This window comes from Helianthus annuus, chromosome 3, assembly GCF_002127325.2.
Source record: "Helianthus annuus cultivar XRQ/B chromosome 3, HanXRQr2.0-SUNRISE, whole genome shotgun sequence".
NCBI lineage: Eukaryota > Viridiplantae > Streptophyta > Magnoliopsida > Asterales > Asteraceae > Helianthus > Helianthus annuus.
The window spans coordinates 108,754,484-108,770,796 of record NC_035435.2 but is presented as its reverse complement, the minus strand read 5'-3'; the positions used below and the strand labels follow the sequence as shown (position 1 = coordinate 108,770,796).

At 37.0% G+C, this 16,313-nt stretch overlaps 1 protein-coding gene across 1 annotated transcript; it reads left to right on the top strand.

Annotated features, from left to right (window-relative positions):
* The first annotated feature begins 14,126 nt into the window (after positions 1 to 14,126).
* LOC110929530 (isoflavone reductase-like protein) lies at positions 14,127 to 16,080 on the top strand. Its single transcript, XM_022172686.2, has 5 exons — positions 14,127 to 14,500; positions 14,589 to 14,729; positions 14,810 to 15,047; positions 15,441 to 15,644; positions 15,739 to 16,080. Exons 1-5 carry the CDS (start codon positions 14,318 to 14,320, stop codon positions 15,903 to 15,905), a joined length of 933 nt encoding a protein of 310 aa, XP_022028378.1. The 5' UTR covers positions 14,127 to 14,317; the 3' UTR covers positions 15,906 to 16,080.
* The last annotated feature ends 233 nt before the right edge of the window (positions 16,081 to 16,313 follow it).

Here is a 16,313-nt window from a genome sequence, read left to right as displayed (position 1 = left end):
TACATGTTTGAGTGTGTGCTATTGGTGTTTGCATGTATGTTCCATTTTTTATAAAATTTATTTTACTTTGATTTTATATCTCACTTAATAAACTTCACTAGATTCTTTATTGAATTCAACAATATTGTTTTATCTGTAAAATCCTTTAATTTATCAATTTGTGTTTCAGAAGAGATCGGTTCAATTGTTGAATAGGTCAAAGTACTTGGCCAACTTTGGATCCGACATCACTGAAGTCGATTAGCTGGGAGAAATGGAAGCGCTAAAGGTGGAATGTTTAGATGGTGCTTTGGTGGATTGTATATAATTTTGGTGGTTGTAATCATATTTGGCGTATGGTTGTAAGATTTCCTCTTAAGAATGTGCTAGCACGATGACTATAGTATGGCTGTTGGTAATAAACCGACAATAAAAATAACAATAATAATACTTAATAATGTTTTTTTGTTGTGTGTGTTTGTTTGGCTTTTTAGACCTTTTGGTTTGCTTACCATGTCGTCAAAATTTTGAGAACGGAAAGACATTGTTTTATTTATAATATTGTTGATCTAAATTTCAATCTGAACTATCCAAAAAATTGGTAAGATATCTAATATATCAAGACGATGGACAAAGCAATGGGATGGTGGTCTATTGGTAAAGGCAAAAACTTTAAACATCTAGGTTTGAGAGAGAGAAGTCTTGGGTTCAAATTCTACAAACCACGGGGATTACATGAAATTTGACGTTAAAAAAAGGATAGACAAGCAAATGTGAATCCCATTTTCTACATTTTCGTTGGGATCCTTTTTATTTGTAGATCATTATTTTATATTCTTTCCATCAGACTAAACTGATGCATATGTACAAGAAATATATTGCAATCAAAACTCGTCATCATGTCGAATTGAAAAGACTTCAAGTGCGATTATTTATATAACTCAATGGAATTGAGATATAAAATTCATTTATAACGTGCTTGGTTTACAAAATTCATTTATAACAATGGAACTGGATTTGGAATAAAATTGATTAATGTAAAGGAAGCCATCATTCTTTCCAAGCTGGAAAAGAATTCAATTAAATGAATTGAAATCTCTGTCTGCTTCATCGTCTTAGCCTTTGCCACCGTCATTGCCACTGCCACCACAACCTACCCACCCCGCACCGCCACCTTCAGTGCCACTGCCACCACACCTTACCCACCCCGCACCGTCACTGCCATGCCCCACCACGCAGTGGCGGAGCTTTACCAAAAGTTTCGGGGATGAAAAGTCAGGGACCCAATTTATATATTGTATAAATATTCAGACAAAATAATTAGGGACGGATGCAACCCACGGTTCCCACTAAGCTACGCCACTACCACCACGGCTCCCGCTACTTGAAAAAGGAGTATCATTGATGGCTATTGCCTACCCCATAATTCGTTGGTGATGGCCAACTAAAAAATATAAAAAGAAAATCTTGTTAAGCAGTTGTTGGTATTTTTTCGGATATTACCTACTAATTATTGACAGATATCATTACGGTGGTTAGCCTACAAATATCGACGAATTTCCAATGGGTGGTGAGGCAGGATGCTTTTTTTTTTTTTTTTTTTTACGGGTAACTGATCGGAGTGTCGCGCTCCGGTCAAAGATAAAATTTATATGCCCAATTTACCCTTAACAAATAGCTAGTGGTAGCAAGGGGTCGAACCACGAAAAGTATGTGGTTTGCGAGTGTATTCGATTGAATTATTAAAAGGTGTCACGAATTATGAAGCTTGCTATGATATCTTTTGTTTGGTTGAAAGATATGAATAAGACTAAAAGAATTGATTTAATTGATTAATGACTACGAATTAATGATTGCATGAAAACTTGATTTAATAAACGATAATGAGAAAAAGGGTTCACACCCGGTTTCGGTAATTGCCAAACTAGGATTTCTATAAGTTTTAGATTCAACTCAATTGTATACGATTAGCGGATTTAGTGTACCGTGACTTAGGTGCCAGTAACTATCAACGTTTCGAAAAACGGACAAGAATACACTTTGTAATCAACACAAGTAAAACCTAACCAAGACAATGCATAACTACACATAACCATTTCGCAAAGTCATAGCTTTATAATCGCTCGACAATTTACGAATACGAAACAAATGTAAAGTATTGTCAAAGGTTTCAATAATCAGTACAAATTGTCACAAAGTTGAATCAAGAACAATTCAAAGCCCTAAATTAAACAACTACCTACACCGGGGTGAAACCAAGGTGATTAGCTGCTCATGGTTGATGAAACTTGATCACCGGATGCTTGGAACTTGAATGAAGTCATCTCGAAGCTTGAAGGATGGAATGATGAGGTATAGGGTTTGTAATGGTGAAAGGAATGGATGAATGGATATTAGGGTTTATGAATGGAGTTAAGATTGTGAATGATGATGATGATGATTCGGTGGTTGATTGGGTGATTAGAGATGAATTGGAATTGAATGGTAGGTGAATATGGCTCCAAGAACTCTATTCAAACTCCAATTAGAGTGTAACTTACGAATTAATGGCCCAAGAACCGTTTAAACTCGTCCAAGAATCACAAGAAACGAAAATTCGCGATTGAACAAATGGGAGCCCGTCGCCGACGGCCCTAACTCCGTTGGCGACGCCCTCTCAAAAGCTGAAAATCAGTCGACGCCTTGTTTGACTGGATACGGCCAATGTTACCTGACGGGTGTTTCTAGAGCCCGTCCCGGACGGCCTAGAGCCCGTCGGCGACGGCCTCTCCAACTCCAGTTCTTCATTTTCTTCACTTTGCACTCCCGGTTGATCCGTAACGCGTCCCGGTTGTCCGGTTTTCGTCCCGGTGACTCGTAAAGCTCCCAAAAGCTCCTTAAACTCCATCAAACCTGCAAAACACATTTTTAATTAAGAGTGGGCTATCCGGAATTAAAACTTATGTAAAAACGTCAAGTTACACGATTATGAACACCGGTTTTCAACCACATATCACATCCCCACACTTGTCTTTTTCTTGCCCTCAAGTAAATCTGTTTTTCACTTTCACGTGGGTTGAACAAAGAATACACTTTCCATTCCCCCGAGACGAAGGTTAAGGTCAATTGTCATACTAAAGTTCAAACTCTTTACAATTTCCAACATATTTAATGGTAAAGTGCATTCACATACGCAATGGTTATCCAAGATTAACCCGCCCGTGAATCCAACAATTCATGCACATCCCTCACAATGTTCTCTCCACTCGGTTTATAAATTGGCTAATTTTCATAATGTATTAGCACTTCAAAGAATAATCGCTCAAAACCGATTAAAACACGTACCCGCATAAGCTTGCAACTCAATCATTCACCACCACAGATCATGAATACTAAGCACAAGTCATAAGGTCTTTATACGGGTTGTAATGGGGCTAGGCTAAGGGTAGGAAATAAGGTATTTTAAAGTGGCTAAGGTGATGAAAATTTGATTTTTTATTACAAAACAACTATTCTAAATACGACTAACTACCAAAATCAAACTAGAAGGCAACAATTTTTCGCCTTTTATTTCTCAAGTTAAAAACACATATTTTTATTCTTTTCTCGACAATTTTCTATTCTTTTTCGTAACATTTCTCTGATTTTACTCTTTTTTTCTATATGCACACAAACAACTCACGACTATACAAACTATATTCCTATAATCGAATTTCCATCACAGGGGTTTAAAAGAAAAAGGTTTAAGGTTATGGGCTATAGGGTGGTCAAACGAAAGGATTAGGCTCAAAATTGGCTACTAAGGGATAAATTTTTGGGTAAGGATATAAAAATGGTGTAAAATGGAAATGTTTTACCTAATGCCTTAATCATTCTCGTGCTTGTATTCGGTCTATGGTCTCAAACATATCAAAAGTTGCAAGTTCTACAATACATGACTAATGGTCTACTCAAACAAAGAAACATAAGCATGTGCTCTATAATGTAAAAGTGGCTCAAAACCTCACATATGTAAAGGGTATGATATGTGATATGCATAAAATGCTAGTTTCTTAAGCGGATTATTCCCAAAAAACCACTCGCTAAATACCCGTCATGCTATTAATTTGAACTTGACCATGACAAAAGACCAAATGGGTTGTGCCATCCCTTGTTGACTTAGTTACTTGTGCTTTAAGATCGCTTTCGAAACAAGACATTTTTGAAATTTTTTTGAAATTATCCCCCATCCCCACACTTGAGGTAAACATTGTCCTCAATGTATAGTGTTTAAATGAACGGGTCAAAATGAAAACTTTTACTACTCCCCCATCCCCACACTTGAGGTAAACATTGTCCTCAATGTGTAAGAACTAGAGTATTAAACGCACAAGGGATGTGACACGGCTAACTTCCCAAAAATTCCACCCCGGAAAATAACATACAAATACAATCCACTTATTAGCTAACTAAGAATCAAGGTAAAAGTAAACGTATGCACCTGATTTTTCTCCCTAGATGCTTAAATCTTCTTCTTCTCTTCACAAAACGGTCGTCCCTCGAACATGATGTACCTACAAATCTTAACCCTTGTGTAGAAGCATGCCTCTCACAACCATTGAAATTTGTTAGCTAATTAGTTCTACCATCTTTATGAAAGTGTTACCAAATCATGCGTTAATTTACCTTGATTTCTGTAGAAAAATTATTTACAACAATAACAGCCCTAACTCACTTTCGTAGGAATCACGGTTGCATTTAGCGTATGCAACAAGCCCTTTTAAACCTCTCAATAGCTTGGGAGGACGAGTAGGTCTCGTGAGGGTTATATAGGGAACATACCCACAACAACAATACTAACTAAACTACGGATAACAACTAAAACGAAATGCAAAATAAAATATACAACAACAATTACCTTACCACCTCATGGTGGTCGAATGGCATGCTTGCCGCCTACAAACTCCTCGAAATCACCCACCGGTGATTCATACCATTTGTTGCCAAACGGTCCAAACTTCCTCACCTCCTCTTCCTTCTTCTTTTCTAGAGGTGACTTTTTCGCCTTCTTTTTCTTAACCGTTTTCTTCCTTGTTTCTCCAAACCTACCAACCATAGCACACACTTTTTTGTTAGGATTAATGTCCTTTTTAGGACACTTATCCTCACCGAGCGGGTTAGTGAAATTTGGAAAAACATTTAAATTTAATTCCCGGTTCCCAAACTTCATGCTTACCGTTCTCGTTGCACAATTTATTATGGCATTAGCATGTGGCATCATTTGATTTTTCATACTTCATACAAGCTCCAATCAATTTTATAGTCATCGCTTATTATTATCTAAATGTTTATAAATTCTGGAAAATCTTGTACGGATACGTACAAAATAAACAAAACAAATTACAATACGAAATGAAAAAAGAATTATGAAAGTGTTACAATCGAATAAATAAAGAACAACAAAGAAGAAAACGGATGTCAACAAGGGATCACAACCAAACTCGGATTTTATTCTAGTTGATCCAACTAAACTCGGCTTTTAGTTGTGTGGCATTGTGCTCGACCTCAAAAAACACTTAGCTCGAATTCAAACCGAGTTGGCTTAGCTCGAGCTCAAAATCGAGCTATTTTGAGGCTTGAGCTCAACTCGAATAAAATTCCGAGTTAACCCAGCTCGACTTGATTTAGCTTGATTTGGTTTTTAGCCATAACACAAGTACATTCCTTCTGCATACCAAAATGCGCATATTTAGAGAATGGCTACATAACAAATGTATTGTGGTTGAGTAATAATTTGGTTTATTATAATCTAGAAATGAAGAACTTGGTCTCTTAATCAATGTGCGCCGTCAGAATGTAACATATAGTTCAATTCTGATTGAACATGCTGCTTTCGAACAACCCAATTTTGTTTGAACATGTTAAGGTTGAAGGGTGTGGGGTGTGGGTTGGACTGCAAATTACCATCTAGGATGGTGGTTTGGTCGCCACACGGCCCCCTTGCCTCATCTACTGTGGTTCGCGTGGATTAATGTAACACCCCGTGTTTTCGAATGTCAAAGTCAAAGTCAAAGTCCAAGTCAACTTTGACTTTCTTGACTGTAGATAGTCGATTTTTTTTGTGTTTTTCTATTATGTGGAGTAAGTGTTGTAATCAGCAAGAATCGAAGTAATCGAATGTGTTTTAACGCGAATCGATCTACGACTGTGAATGATAGGAAGTAACAATGATATAAAGTTATCCAACCAGTAATCAAACCGATCTAACAATCAATCGAACTCGAGACTCGAATCATGCAAATTTTAGTATTATTATACGTGTGCGTGTGTGCCTTATGTGTTACTTGTGTGTGCTTACTATGTGTGGTGTGGTATTCGAGCAAATCAATCGAAAATCGAATCGAAACTCGAAAAGCAATCAAACTCAATCGAAACCGACATCGAAACGTGACTCATAGAAGATTGTATGTTAGATATAGTGGTTGGGATTAAAAGTAATTTGACTAGGAACTCTATCGTGTCCGTATTATCATTCATCGAAATCGAAACGCCGAAAATCGTCGCAAAATACCCGAAGTGCGTGGCGGATCGAACAGGAAGCATCCTGATCGAACAGGCCAGCCGATCGGCTAGCACCTTGCCAGCCGATCGAGCAGCCCGCTCAATCGGAGTTCCCAGCCGATCGGCTGCCACTTTCCTCTTTTGGAAGCCTATAAATAGGGCTGTTATTGTCATACTTTCCATTTTTGGAAAGCTCTGACCGAACCAGCCATCTTCTTCACCTTTTCTCAGATTTCTCTCAATCCCGGTAAGTTTTCACTCTAATTCTTGTACATTCTTAATCATTACTTGATTCTACACCTTTCTATCTTTCAAAACTTGGAATCTAACCGTGAAATCACCAAGATCTAAGTGTTCTTGGGTGATGTCATCATGGTGTTCTTGAAGAACATCATGTTTTGGCCTCATTCCACTATGATTAGCTTAGATCTAACCGATTTCCACATAAACAAGCTAAGATCCATCGTAGATCTAAACATTTTCATGATGTAAAGGATTGAAAGAAGGATTTCCAACTTTCTTTCAACTCTTTTACACTCAATACCTTCAAATCAATAGAAACGGAGCTTGAACCGGCTAACCAATCCTTCTAACAGTTAAGAGGTTCAAGATTCGGATTCTATATACAAGGTTAACCCGATATCGGTTAAACTCTTAACTGACATTCCGAACCGTTCACCGGCCGGACTTGGGTGATTCCTGTTCGAGCCCAGGGAACAAGTAGGAACGAAGGTTATCATAGTTCAACACGTTGTCAAGCTACCTTCAAAGAATGACAAATAAACAAACAACCAAGTGTTAGACGAAAGGCCGACAAGGTCAGAAATGCTGGCCGAACGGCTAGGCTGTTCAAACAGCCCAGCCGATCGGACATGCCAGCAGATCGACCGGTCCAGCCGATCGGCTAGCACATGGTCCCACAGTTCCAAATTGTCGAAGTATAGTATTGACGAAGTAATGTTCAACCAAATGGGTCGCTCGATTGGTAAACATTACTGTTCGGATCATGAGATACTATGCTTCAACACTTGACCATTTTCACAACTCGTTCGTAGTAGAGGATGTCAGCCGATCGAACAGACTGTTCGATCGAGTGACATTCAGTTGGGGACTAACTTTGAAGCTCCTAGCCGATCGAGTGAGCTAGCCGATCGAACGAACCGTTCGATCGAACGACTTGAAAAGGTAGGAACACTTCAGTGTTCTCAAATACTGCAACAAAAACTTCAAAAGTTCAAATCCTCTAACACAAACACACTAGAGGAAGAAACAATCCACTCGAATGGTTTGGCCGATCGAGCCAACCGGCCGATCGAATGGGACTGTTCGATCGGATATACCAGCCGAACGAACAGGCCGTCCGATCGAACCTGCCGTTCGATCGACCAGCCCATTCGACCCATCCATACTTGTTTACTTTTCCGCGTTACTTATCGTTATGCTATCGAACTATTCAGGCTAACCTTACTCTCAGCGCTCCCTTCAATCCACAATCAATCACTGTGAGTATACTCGAACCCTTTTTGCTTTAGCACTTTTGGGTGTTACATACGTTACCTATCAAATCACACTCAAACACAAACTATTTGAATGCTAACCGAATTGCATGTGCTATTTGACTAAATGAATGCTGTTTATTATGTTTACACGTGGAGTGCTATCTACCTGCCTTAGCAACATAGTACTATAGTTTGGACTCAGCACCCGTTCACACGGGGGTTGTTAAGGACAAATACTTGCATGGATTACGGTGGTAATCATGTATTGCGAACCGTCTCGGACGGTCAACCCGCAGTCGTTGGTACCGATGGTCCCATGTCGATAATTAACATGCATCGTTTTCCTCTGTGTACGTGCCTTGTTATGCGTAAACTATTTGAACTCTATATGCTATTATCAAACTTGTGTGCTCACCTTTACATTTTATGTATTGACTTTATTTTAACGTATGTGACAGGTAATTAGGATGCTTACTTGCTAGGAAAGCGAGGCAATAATAAAGCTTTAGAGCCCATGTTCGTAGGTTGGGGTGTGACAATTAAACCATGTCAACCTTTTACATGTTCGTAGATTTTTTGATACTTTGAAAAATAAATTAGGGGGTGGGGGAGAGTGGCTTGGGTCATGACTACACCATATATAGGGTGGTGGTTTTGGATAACGGATAAAAGTAGAGTGATATGGTGCTGATATAAAGGGTCATACTAGTCATGAGGGTCATAGTGATCATAAAAGTTATGACCACATCTTATAGCCTAATATTAGTGTGAGATATTCCTTTATATCTTTTATTTAATTGTCATATCTTTCATAAAACTAATTATCTCATATCTATTATCTATTATTATAGAGATAATAAATGAAAAAAAATGTGGCACACATGTCGCGTTGTAGTGCTTTCTTAGTTTTATTTTCGTGCCCAAACCTATATTGATAGTCGAAATAGCAGTTATCATTTATACTCTATTTGTTTTTATAAACATAGCTCAATCAAAGATCCTTTTACTCACAAAACACTTATTCTATTTGTCATAGGATTAAAAGAAAATATAAAAAGTAAATAATATGATCTCAATCATAATTCAGTTTCAAGTTCATTTAAAAATTATTTTTTCTAGTGATTAATCATAAAAAAAATAGAGAAAAATGCAATTTGCGTCCCTGTGGTATGTCCTAAACATCAACCTGAGCTCCTAAATTAAATTTTTGGATGTTTGAGCCCCTAACCTTATAAATTCATAACACTTTGAGGCCCTGCCGTCAGTTTGACTGTTTGAGGCAGGGGTAAGACCGTCTTTTGACATATATTAATAACACTTTGCGTCCTTATGGTATGAGTAAAATATCAACCTGAGCCCCTAAATTCATTTTTTGCTTTTTTCTTAAGAAATCTAATAATTCAAATTAAATTAACTCTTTTATTTTTTAAAAAAATGCAATCTAATAATTAACTCTTTTTAAATAAATGCAATATAATAATTAAATGTATCCTATATATATCAAAGATCCACAAGCAATTGGGTTATATTCATTCATAATAAAATTCTCGATAACAAAAGACCGTAACATACAGACTCGATAACAAAAGACCGAAACATACAATACAGAGACAAAACGTCAAAGATCCACAAGCAATTGTGGATCTTTACTGACGGGTGCACTTCGGAATGTAGCAGATATGAATGAATATAACCCAAGTGGTAGATATGAAATTCCAGAGCTCGCTAATTACATATCTGCCACTGGGGTTATATTCATTCATATGAATGAATATAACCCAAGTGGTAGATATGAAATTCCAGAGCTTGCTAATTACGTATCTGCCACTGGGGTTGTATTCATTCATATCAATCACTTCCTTATGTGCACCGCGCCATCTTCTAGGAGGTTGTCAAGTGTTCTCGCCTTCGTAGTTGGTGTTTTAGGTAGTATCTTTACGTCCGCAGCCATTCTGTACAACAAAACACATTCAAATGAGGAACACATTCAAATGAGGAACACATTCAATCCAAAACTGATCCGATACAACAAAAACATTCAAACCAGAATCAAAACCAAAACACATTCAAACGAGGAACACATTCAATCCGAAACTGATTCGATACAACAAAAACATTCAAACCAGCATCAAAGCCAAAACGCATTCAAATGAGGATACCCTAAACCCTAAACCCACAAGAATCAAAACAAAAACACATTCAAACCCCCAAATAACACATTCAAATCATCAAATCAAAACCAAAATACCCAAATAATTGTTATCATCGAATCAAACAAAAAACAAAAATCAAAATGAGGAACACATTCAATCCGAAATTGATCCGATCAGTTCTTAATATGAGGAACCCAAATCATCGAATCAAACCCTCTGTTTTTCACCGAAAATCAACCCTATGTTTTTCTCCCTCTGTTTTTCACAATATAAACACATTCAAAATCAAACCCAAAATCAAACCCAGAATTAACCCAAAATCAAACCCAGAATCAACCCAAAATCAAACCCAAAATCTGTTTTTCACCCTCTGTTTTTCACCCTCTGTTTTTCATCGAATGTAACCCAAAATCAACCCAGAATCAACCCTCTGTTTTTTCACAATATAAACACATTCAAAATTAAACCCAAAATAAAACCCAGAATCAACCCAAAATCTGTTTTTCACCCTCTGTTTTTCACCCTTTGTTTTTCATCGAATGTAACCCAAAATCAACCCAAAATCAAACCCAGAATCAACCCTCTGTTTTTTCACAATATAAACACATAAACACATCGAATGACCAATATGAGGATGAAGATGAACCTGATCTGTTCGATGAAGATGAAGATGATGTGTTCGATGTTCGATGAAGATGATGAAGATGACCTGATCTGTTCGATGAAGATGAAGTTATCTCTTCGATGAAGATGATGATGATGATCTTGGGAGTTGGGAGAGGAGAGCTGTTGATGATGATGATGATATTGGGAGTTGGGAGCGACTGTTGATGATGATAATGAAACTGGTCTGCTTTAAGTGTAGATATTAAAGGGTGGGGGTACTATGGACTTTTCACAACTGGCAAACGGTCAAACTGACGGAAGACTGACTGCAGGGACTCATACTGTTATGAAATTAATACCACAGGGCTCAAAATGCAAAAAAAATATTTTTAGGGGCTCAAGTTGATGTGTGGGACATACCACAGGGACGCAAATTGCATTTTACTCTAAAAAATAATTACGTTTATAAAAAGTTTATAAGTCTTTTATACCCAACACATTTAATATGTCGTTATTTTTGTATGATTTTAAGTATGTATTAATCATATATAGTTTTTAATACAACTTACTTTCTCGAGCCCGGAGAGTACTCCAAGGTAATAACCTATCTTTCATAAATAATCAAAAGTCAAAACTTATGCACAATAAGACACAAGGGGTTTACGGGAAAAGTAAAACATATAGTATATTTTTTTTTGAACCGCAGATTTGGATCACTGAAGGACCACTGGAGTATCATCGTGCCACCAGTGGAACCACCCGACCATACCCATCTCCACTAGGCATAATGCCTACACACCAATTTAGGGGGAAACCCAATAAATATGGGGAAAACTCCCTTTTGTGGGAATTGAACCCAATACATTTTGGTCCCAAAGCTTGATCTCACCCTCAAGATGCCACCAGGTTATAAAGCCATGGGCGTACTGGTCTAAAATGATGGTCTAGTAGTCCAATATATTTATATATATTATTTTTGAAAACTAACGTCTTTAAGCATCGATTCAATTGACTGTCCGTTCGTTTGTTACTTTGATTACAATTGTTACTCGGTTTGACAACATGCGATAAGTTTATGATTATATTGTGCTCATTATCGCATGTTCTGATACTTATAATATATGTTAATGTTAGTGTTATATTTAGTTCTGATTATCTGATATCTGTTACCCTAAGTTCTCTGGCTCCTCCCATGAAGGAGTTATCTGTTCACGACGTCCCTAGGTAAAAGTGTGGTATGGATATATCCTAGGAATGTTTCTGGAGATGGATGACGGGTAGGGTAACTGGCACCGTCTCATGTGACAGACTTTGTGGTTGTCACCTATGTTTAGCTTATGGTTATATCTGTATGATATGGTTCAGTTCAGATATATGTTAGGCTTTGCTTTGCTTTGTTTTGCTTCGTGTTAGTTTACATTACGAAATAAAGTGATATCATTTTAGTTGATAACGTATTTGCTACTTGAGCCTATTATTCTGTACTGGGCATTTGGCTAATTTTGTAAACTTTTTCTATACCTCAGGTTCATAGGATACCTTGGCGGGATCAGGTGAGAGAAGACTAATGCTTAGGAATAATTTGAAGATATCATTAAAATTATGATTCTAAATAATCTGTATTAGACATTCGGGCTTACTCTAACTTTTGTTATGTATTTCCAACTTTGATTTAATTAGTAGAATTATAACTTTTGTTCTGATCCCCTGTTATAGTGACACATCGACCCATCCGGATTGAGGTGTTACAGTGAATTCCAAGTTTAACGATGGAACTAGATTTGAATTAAATTCAATACACTTTAATCATGTAAAGGAAGCCTAACATTCCTAATTATGAAGGAATTTAATCAAAGAAATCGTAATCTCCGACTCCCTCGTCGTCTTAGCCTCTGTCCCGTCATCGTCGTTGCCAACACACCTTATCCACCCTGCGCCACCACCATCCCTGCCATGCCCACCACAACTCCCACTACTTGAAAAAGGAGTATCACCGAAGGCTAGTTGCCTACCGCCATAAATAGTTGATGATTAGCAACTGAATATTATATATAAAAAAATTGCATGTCAACATGTTCTTGGTAATTTTTCGGCAATTACTGACTAATTATCGACATATATCCTTTTGGTGGTTATGCCTACAAATACCAACGGATTATCAATGGGTGGTGTAGCAGGAAGCTTTTATTTTCCTTAGCTTTTTGTGGAACGAAAATTCAGTTGTCAAGTTTTTAAAAGTTGGTGGTTATGCCTACAAATACCTTTATGCCTACAAATACCGTTAACGATGACATATCCGTCAGGGGATATGTCCAAAATTCAGTTGCCAAGTTTTTAAAAGTTGAGTCCACTCAGGCTTTTCAGTTGTTGGCATTGGTAGCCTGTTCATCAGTGAGTGACTGTTCGTTGATAATTTGCCAGATTTTTAGTCCATAAATAACATGAAAGTGCAACCGATAACGACAAACCACCATTAGACGAACCAAAAAATGGTTTGGTTCCGTTCGATACCTACATTTTTTTTCCTTCATCAGATGAAGCTAAACATCCTTATTTTATAACGTTTTTTGTTTATTTGTTAACTAAAATGGTGGAATTGTTGGTCTCTAAAATAAAATACGAAAACGTTGGCCTTTAACCTGGGTTTAGCGTATTGTAAAGCATCCGAACCCCTTGGTCGGGCCATCTCATGATTTCGCCTTTAACCTGGGTTTAGCCGGACGATTTACGATACAATACCCCAATAAGTCATCTTTTGTATGACGTGTTAGTGTTTGGTTGAAAATTAATAGATTCCATATTTGTTGAGAGAGAGACATGAAGGTTAAGAAGGTATTTTATTTTATTATTTTTTTTTCACTTTTGCCCCTCCGTATATTTTTAACCTAAAAAAGAAATCACGATATCATCGCATGTTAGTCGTAAAAAATTTTAATCCAAAGTTAGTTCCTCAGTTTTCTATTTTTTAAAGTTCCCTTAATGAACCTTCACCTGCATATATATTCAATTATCTAATAAAAAAATTAGAAGGTTAAATGTACCTATCAAGAGTGTAAAATGATAATCGTTAGTTGACATCTATTTTATTGTTGTAAAACTAAAAGTCATTTAAATAATTATTAATTGTTATGGTAGGTTTATTACCTCTTGTTTTTAATCATAAAAATTGCATCATTAAGCGTAGACTATAATTTTTATAATTTTTAGATCACCTACAAAATTTGACAGGGTCAAAAGTAGGAATGAGATTGGTATTATACTCGTATCGTATTAGTATGAATAGTGAAAATACCAATACCAAGTTCGAGGAGAAGTGGACATCAAATATCGTACCGAATTGATCCTTTCATTACCGGCATCAGTACCAGATTTTCGGTACCACAAATACAGAAAAAGTACCGGTACCAATACCAACATCGTTTTTATAATAGAAAGTGGACAAGCTATAAATTGACCAGGCTCATAAGCTTACTCTTCTACAACACTCTCATAGCACTTGACAATTAGCTTTCGTTGACTCTTTTTATATAATCACCGGAAAATCATCATTCTACACAGAACATGGCGGAGAAGAGTAAGATTCTGATCATCGGAGGAACCGGCTACATCGGTAAATTCATAGTCGAAGCCAGCGCTAACATGGGTCATCCTACTTTCGTCCTCGTTAGGGAATCCACGCTCTCCGATCCTTCCAAATCTTCAGTGATCGACTGTTTTAAGAAAGCCGGCGTTAATATCATCACTGTCAGTAATAATCAATCTACTCTATCTGTTGTTCTTTAGCAGTTTACTAATATCATAACGTTGTTCATATTTGGTGTAATTATGTTAGGGCGATTTGCATGATCACGAGAGGCTGATCACGGCGATAAAGCAGGTAGATGTGGTGATCTCGGCAGTAGGAGTGAGTCAAACACAACTTGCTGATCAAGTCAAAATCATTGCTGCCATAAAAGAAGCTGGTAATATCAAGGTATTTAGTTACAGAGATAAACCATATCAATGAACAAATTAAAGAGTAGCTATGAGTTCTAACTTATCATGCTCATCTAGAAATTTTATCCATCCGAGTTTGGAAACGATGCGGATCGTTCACACGCCGTGGAACCTGCCAAAACGTTATTCGCAACCAAGGCTCAGGTTCGCCGAGCCATTGAGGCTGAAAACATACCTTATACATATATAAGTTCCAACTGTTTTGCGGGTTATTTGCTTCCAACATTGGCTCAGTCTGGGGTCACCGCTCCCCCAAGGGACAAAGTCGTTAGCTTAGGTGATGGAAACGCGAAAGGTAAACACTATTGCAGTTTATTTAGTTATGGAATAATGGATTTTAATAATTCTAACTATTAGCAGTTGGCCTTCAATGGTCCTAACTTCAAAAATAACCGGTGGTGGTCCCACCTTTTCATATATTGTAAACCAATGGACTTTTACAAAACCGAAAAAGATAAGGGGACAATAAGAAATTAAGGTTCTATTATTAAAGGTCCATTAGTTTACAATATATGTGAAAAGGTGGGACCACCGCTGGTTATTTTTGAAGTTAGGACCATTGAAGGCCAACTACTAATAGTTAGAATTATTAAAATCCATTATTCCTTTAGTTATTGAGTATTCGAGCATTATGATCATGTGTCGTTTTTATTTTGGGAATGTTTCTAATTAATGTTTTATATTGTAGCTGTTTTCAACGAGGAACATGACATTGCAACCTACACCATTAAAACCGTTGATGACCCAAGAACTGTCAACAAAAGTGTCTACATAAACCCTCCGGGTAACATATACTCGTTCAACGAACTCGTGTCGTTATGGGAGAAAAAGATTGGCAAAACATTGGAGAAGGTCTATCTATCTGAAGATCAAGTATTGAAAAACATAGAGGGTAAGTTGGATGAATACAACAACAAAATATCCTACCTTTTCGGTTAATCTATGGAGGTTGAATATACATAAACTATTTGTTCATTATCTTGCAGAATCTCCTCTTCCACACAGCTTAATCATGTCAATCTCGCACACGGTCTTTGTAAAGGGCGATCAAACAAACTTTGAGATTGAACCATCATTCGGAGTGGAGGCTTCGGAGCTTTATCCCGATGTTAAATATACTACAGTTGATGAGTATCTAAGTCGTTTCGTTTGAAATATTTTCTCTAAAGAATGTGTGACACATTTACCATAATGAGCCCATTGATGATGGGCCTGCAACAACAACAACAACAACAATAATATTGTGTAATATTGTATAACATTGTATAATATTGTATAATAGGAGTATTACTTGAAATCCCAATTATTCTACCTTTTCATTGATATCAGTTTATGTTTGTATGTAACAAGTTGAATTTTCCCGTGTCTTGAGGCGGAAATTCAATCCATACCGATCTGATTGATTAGGATATCAACACTTGGTATAGTTACAATCTGATCCGTGTATCTGTTTCTTAGATATACTAAACATAATAGATTTTATGAAATTAGTTGTAGGGTTTGTAAACCTACTTAAAACTTCTATAATTGGAAAATATTACAATAAACCTCACAAAATGGA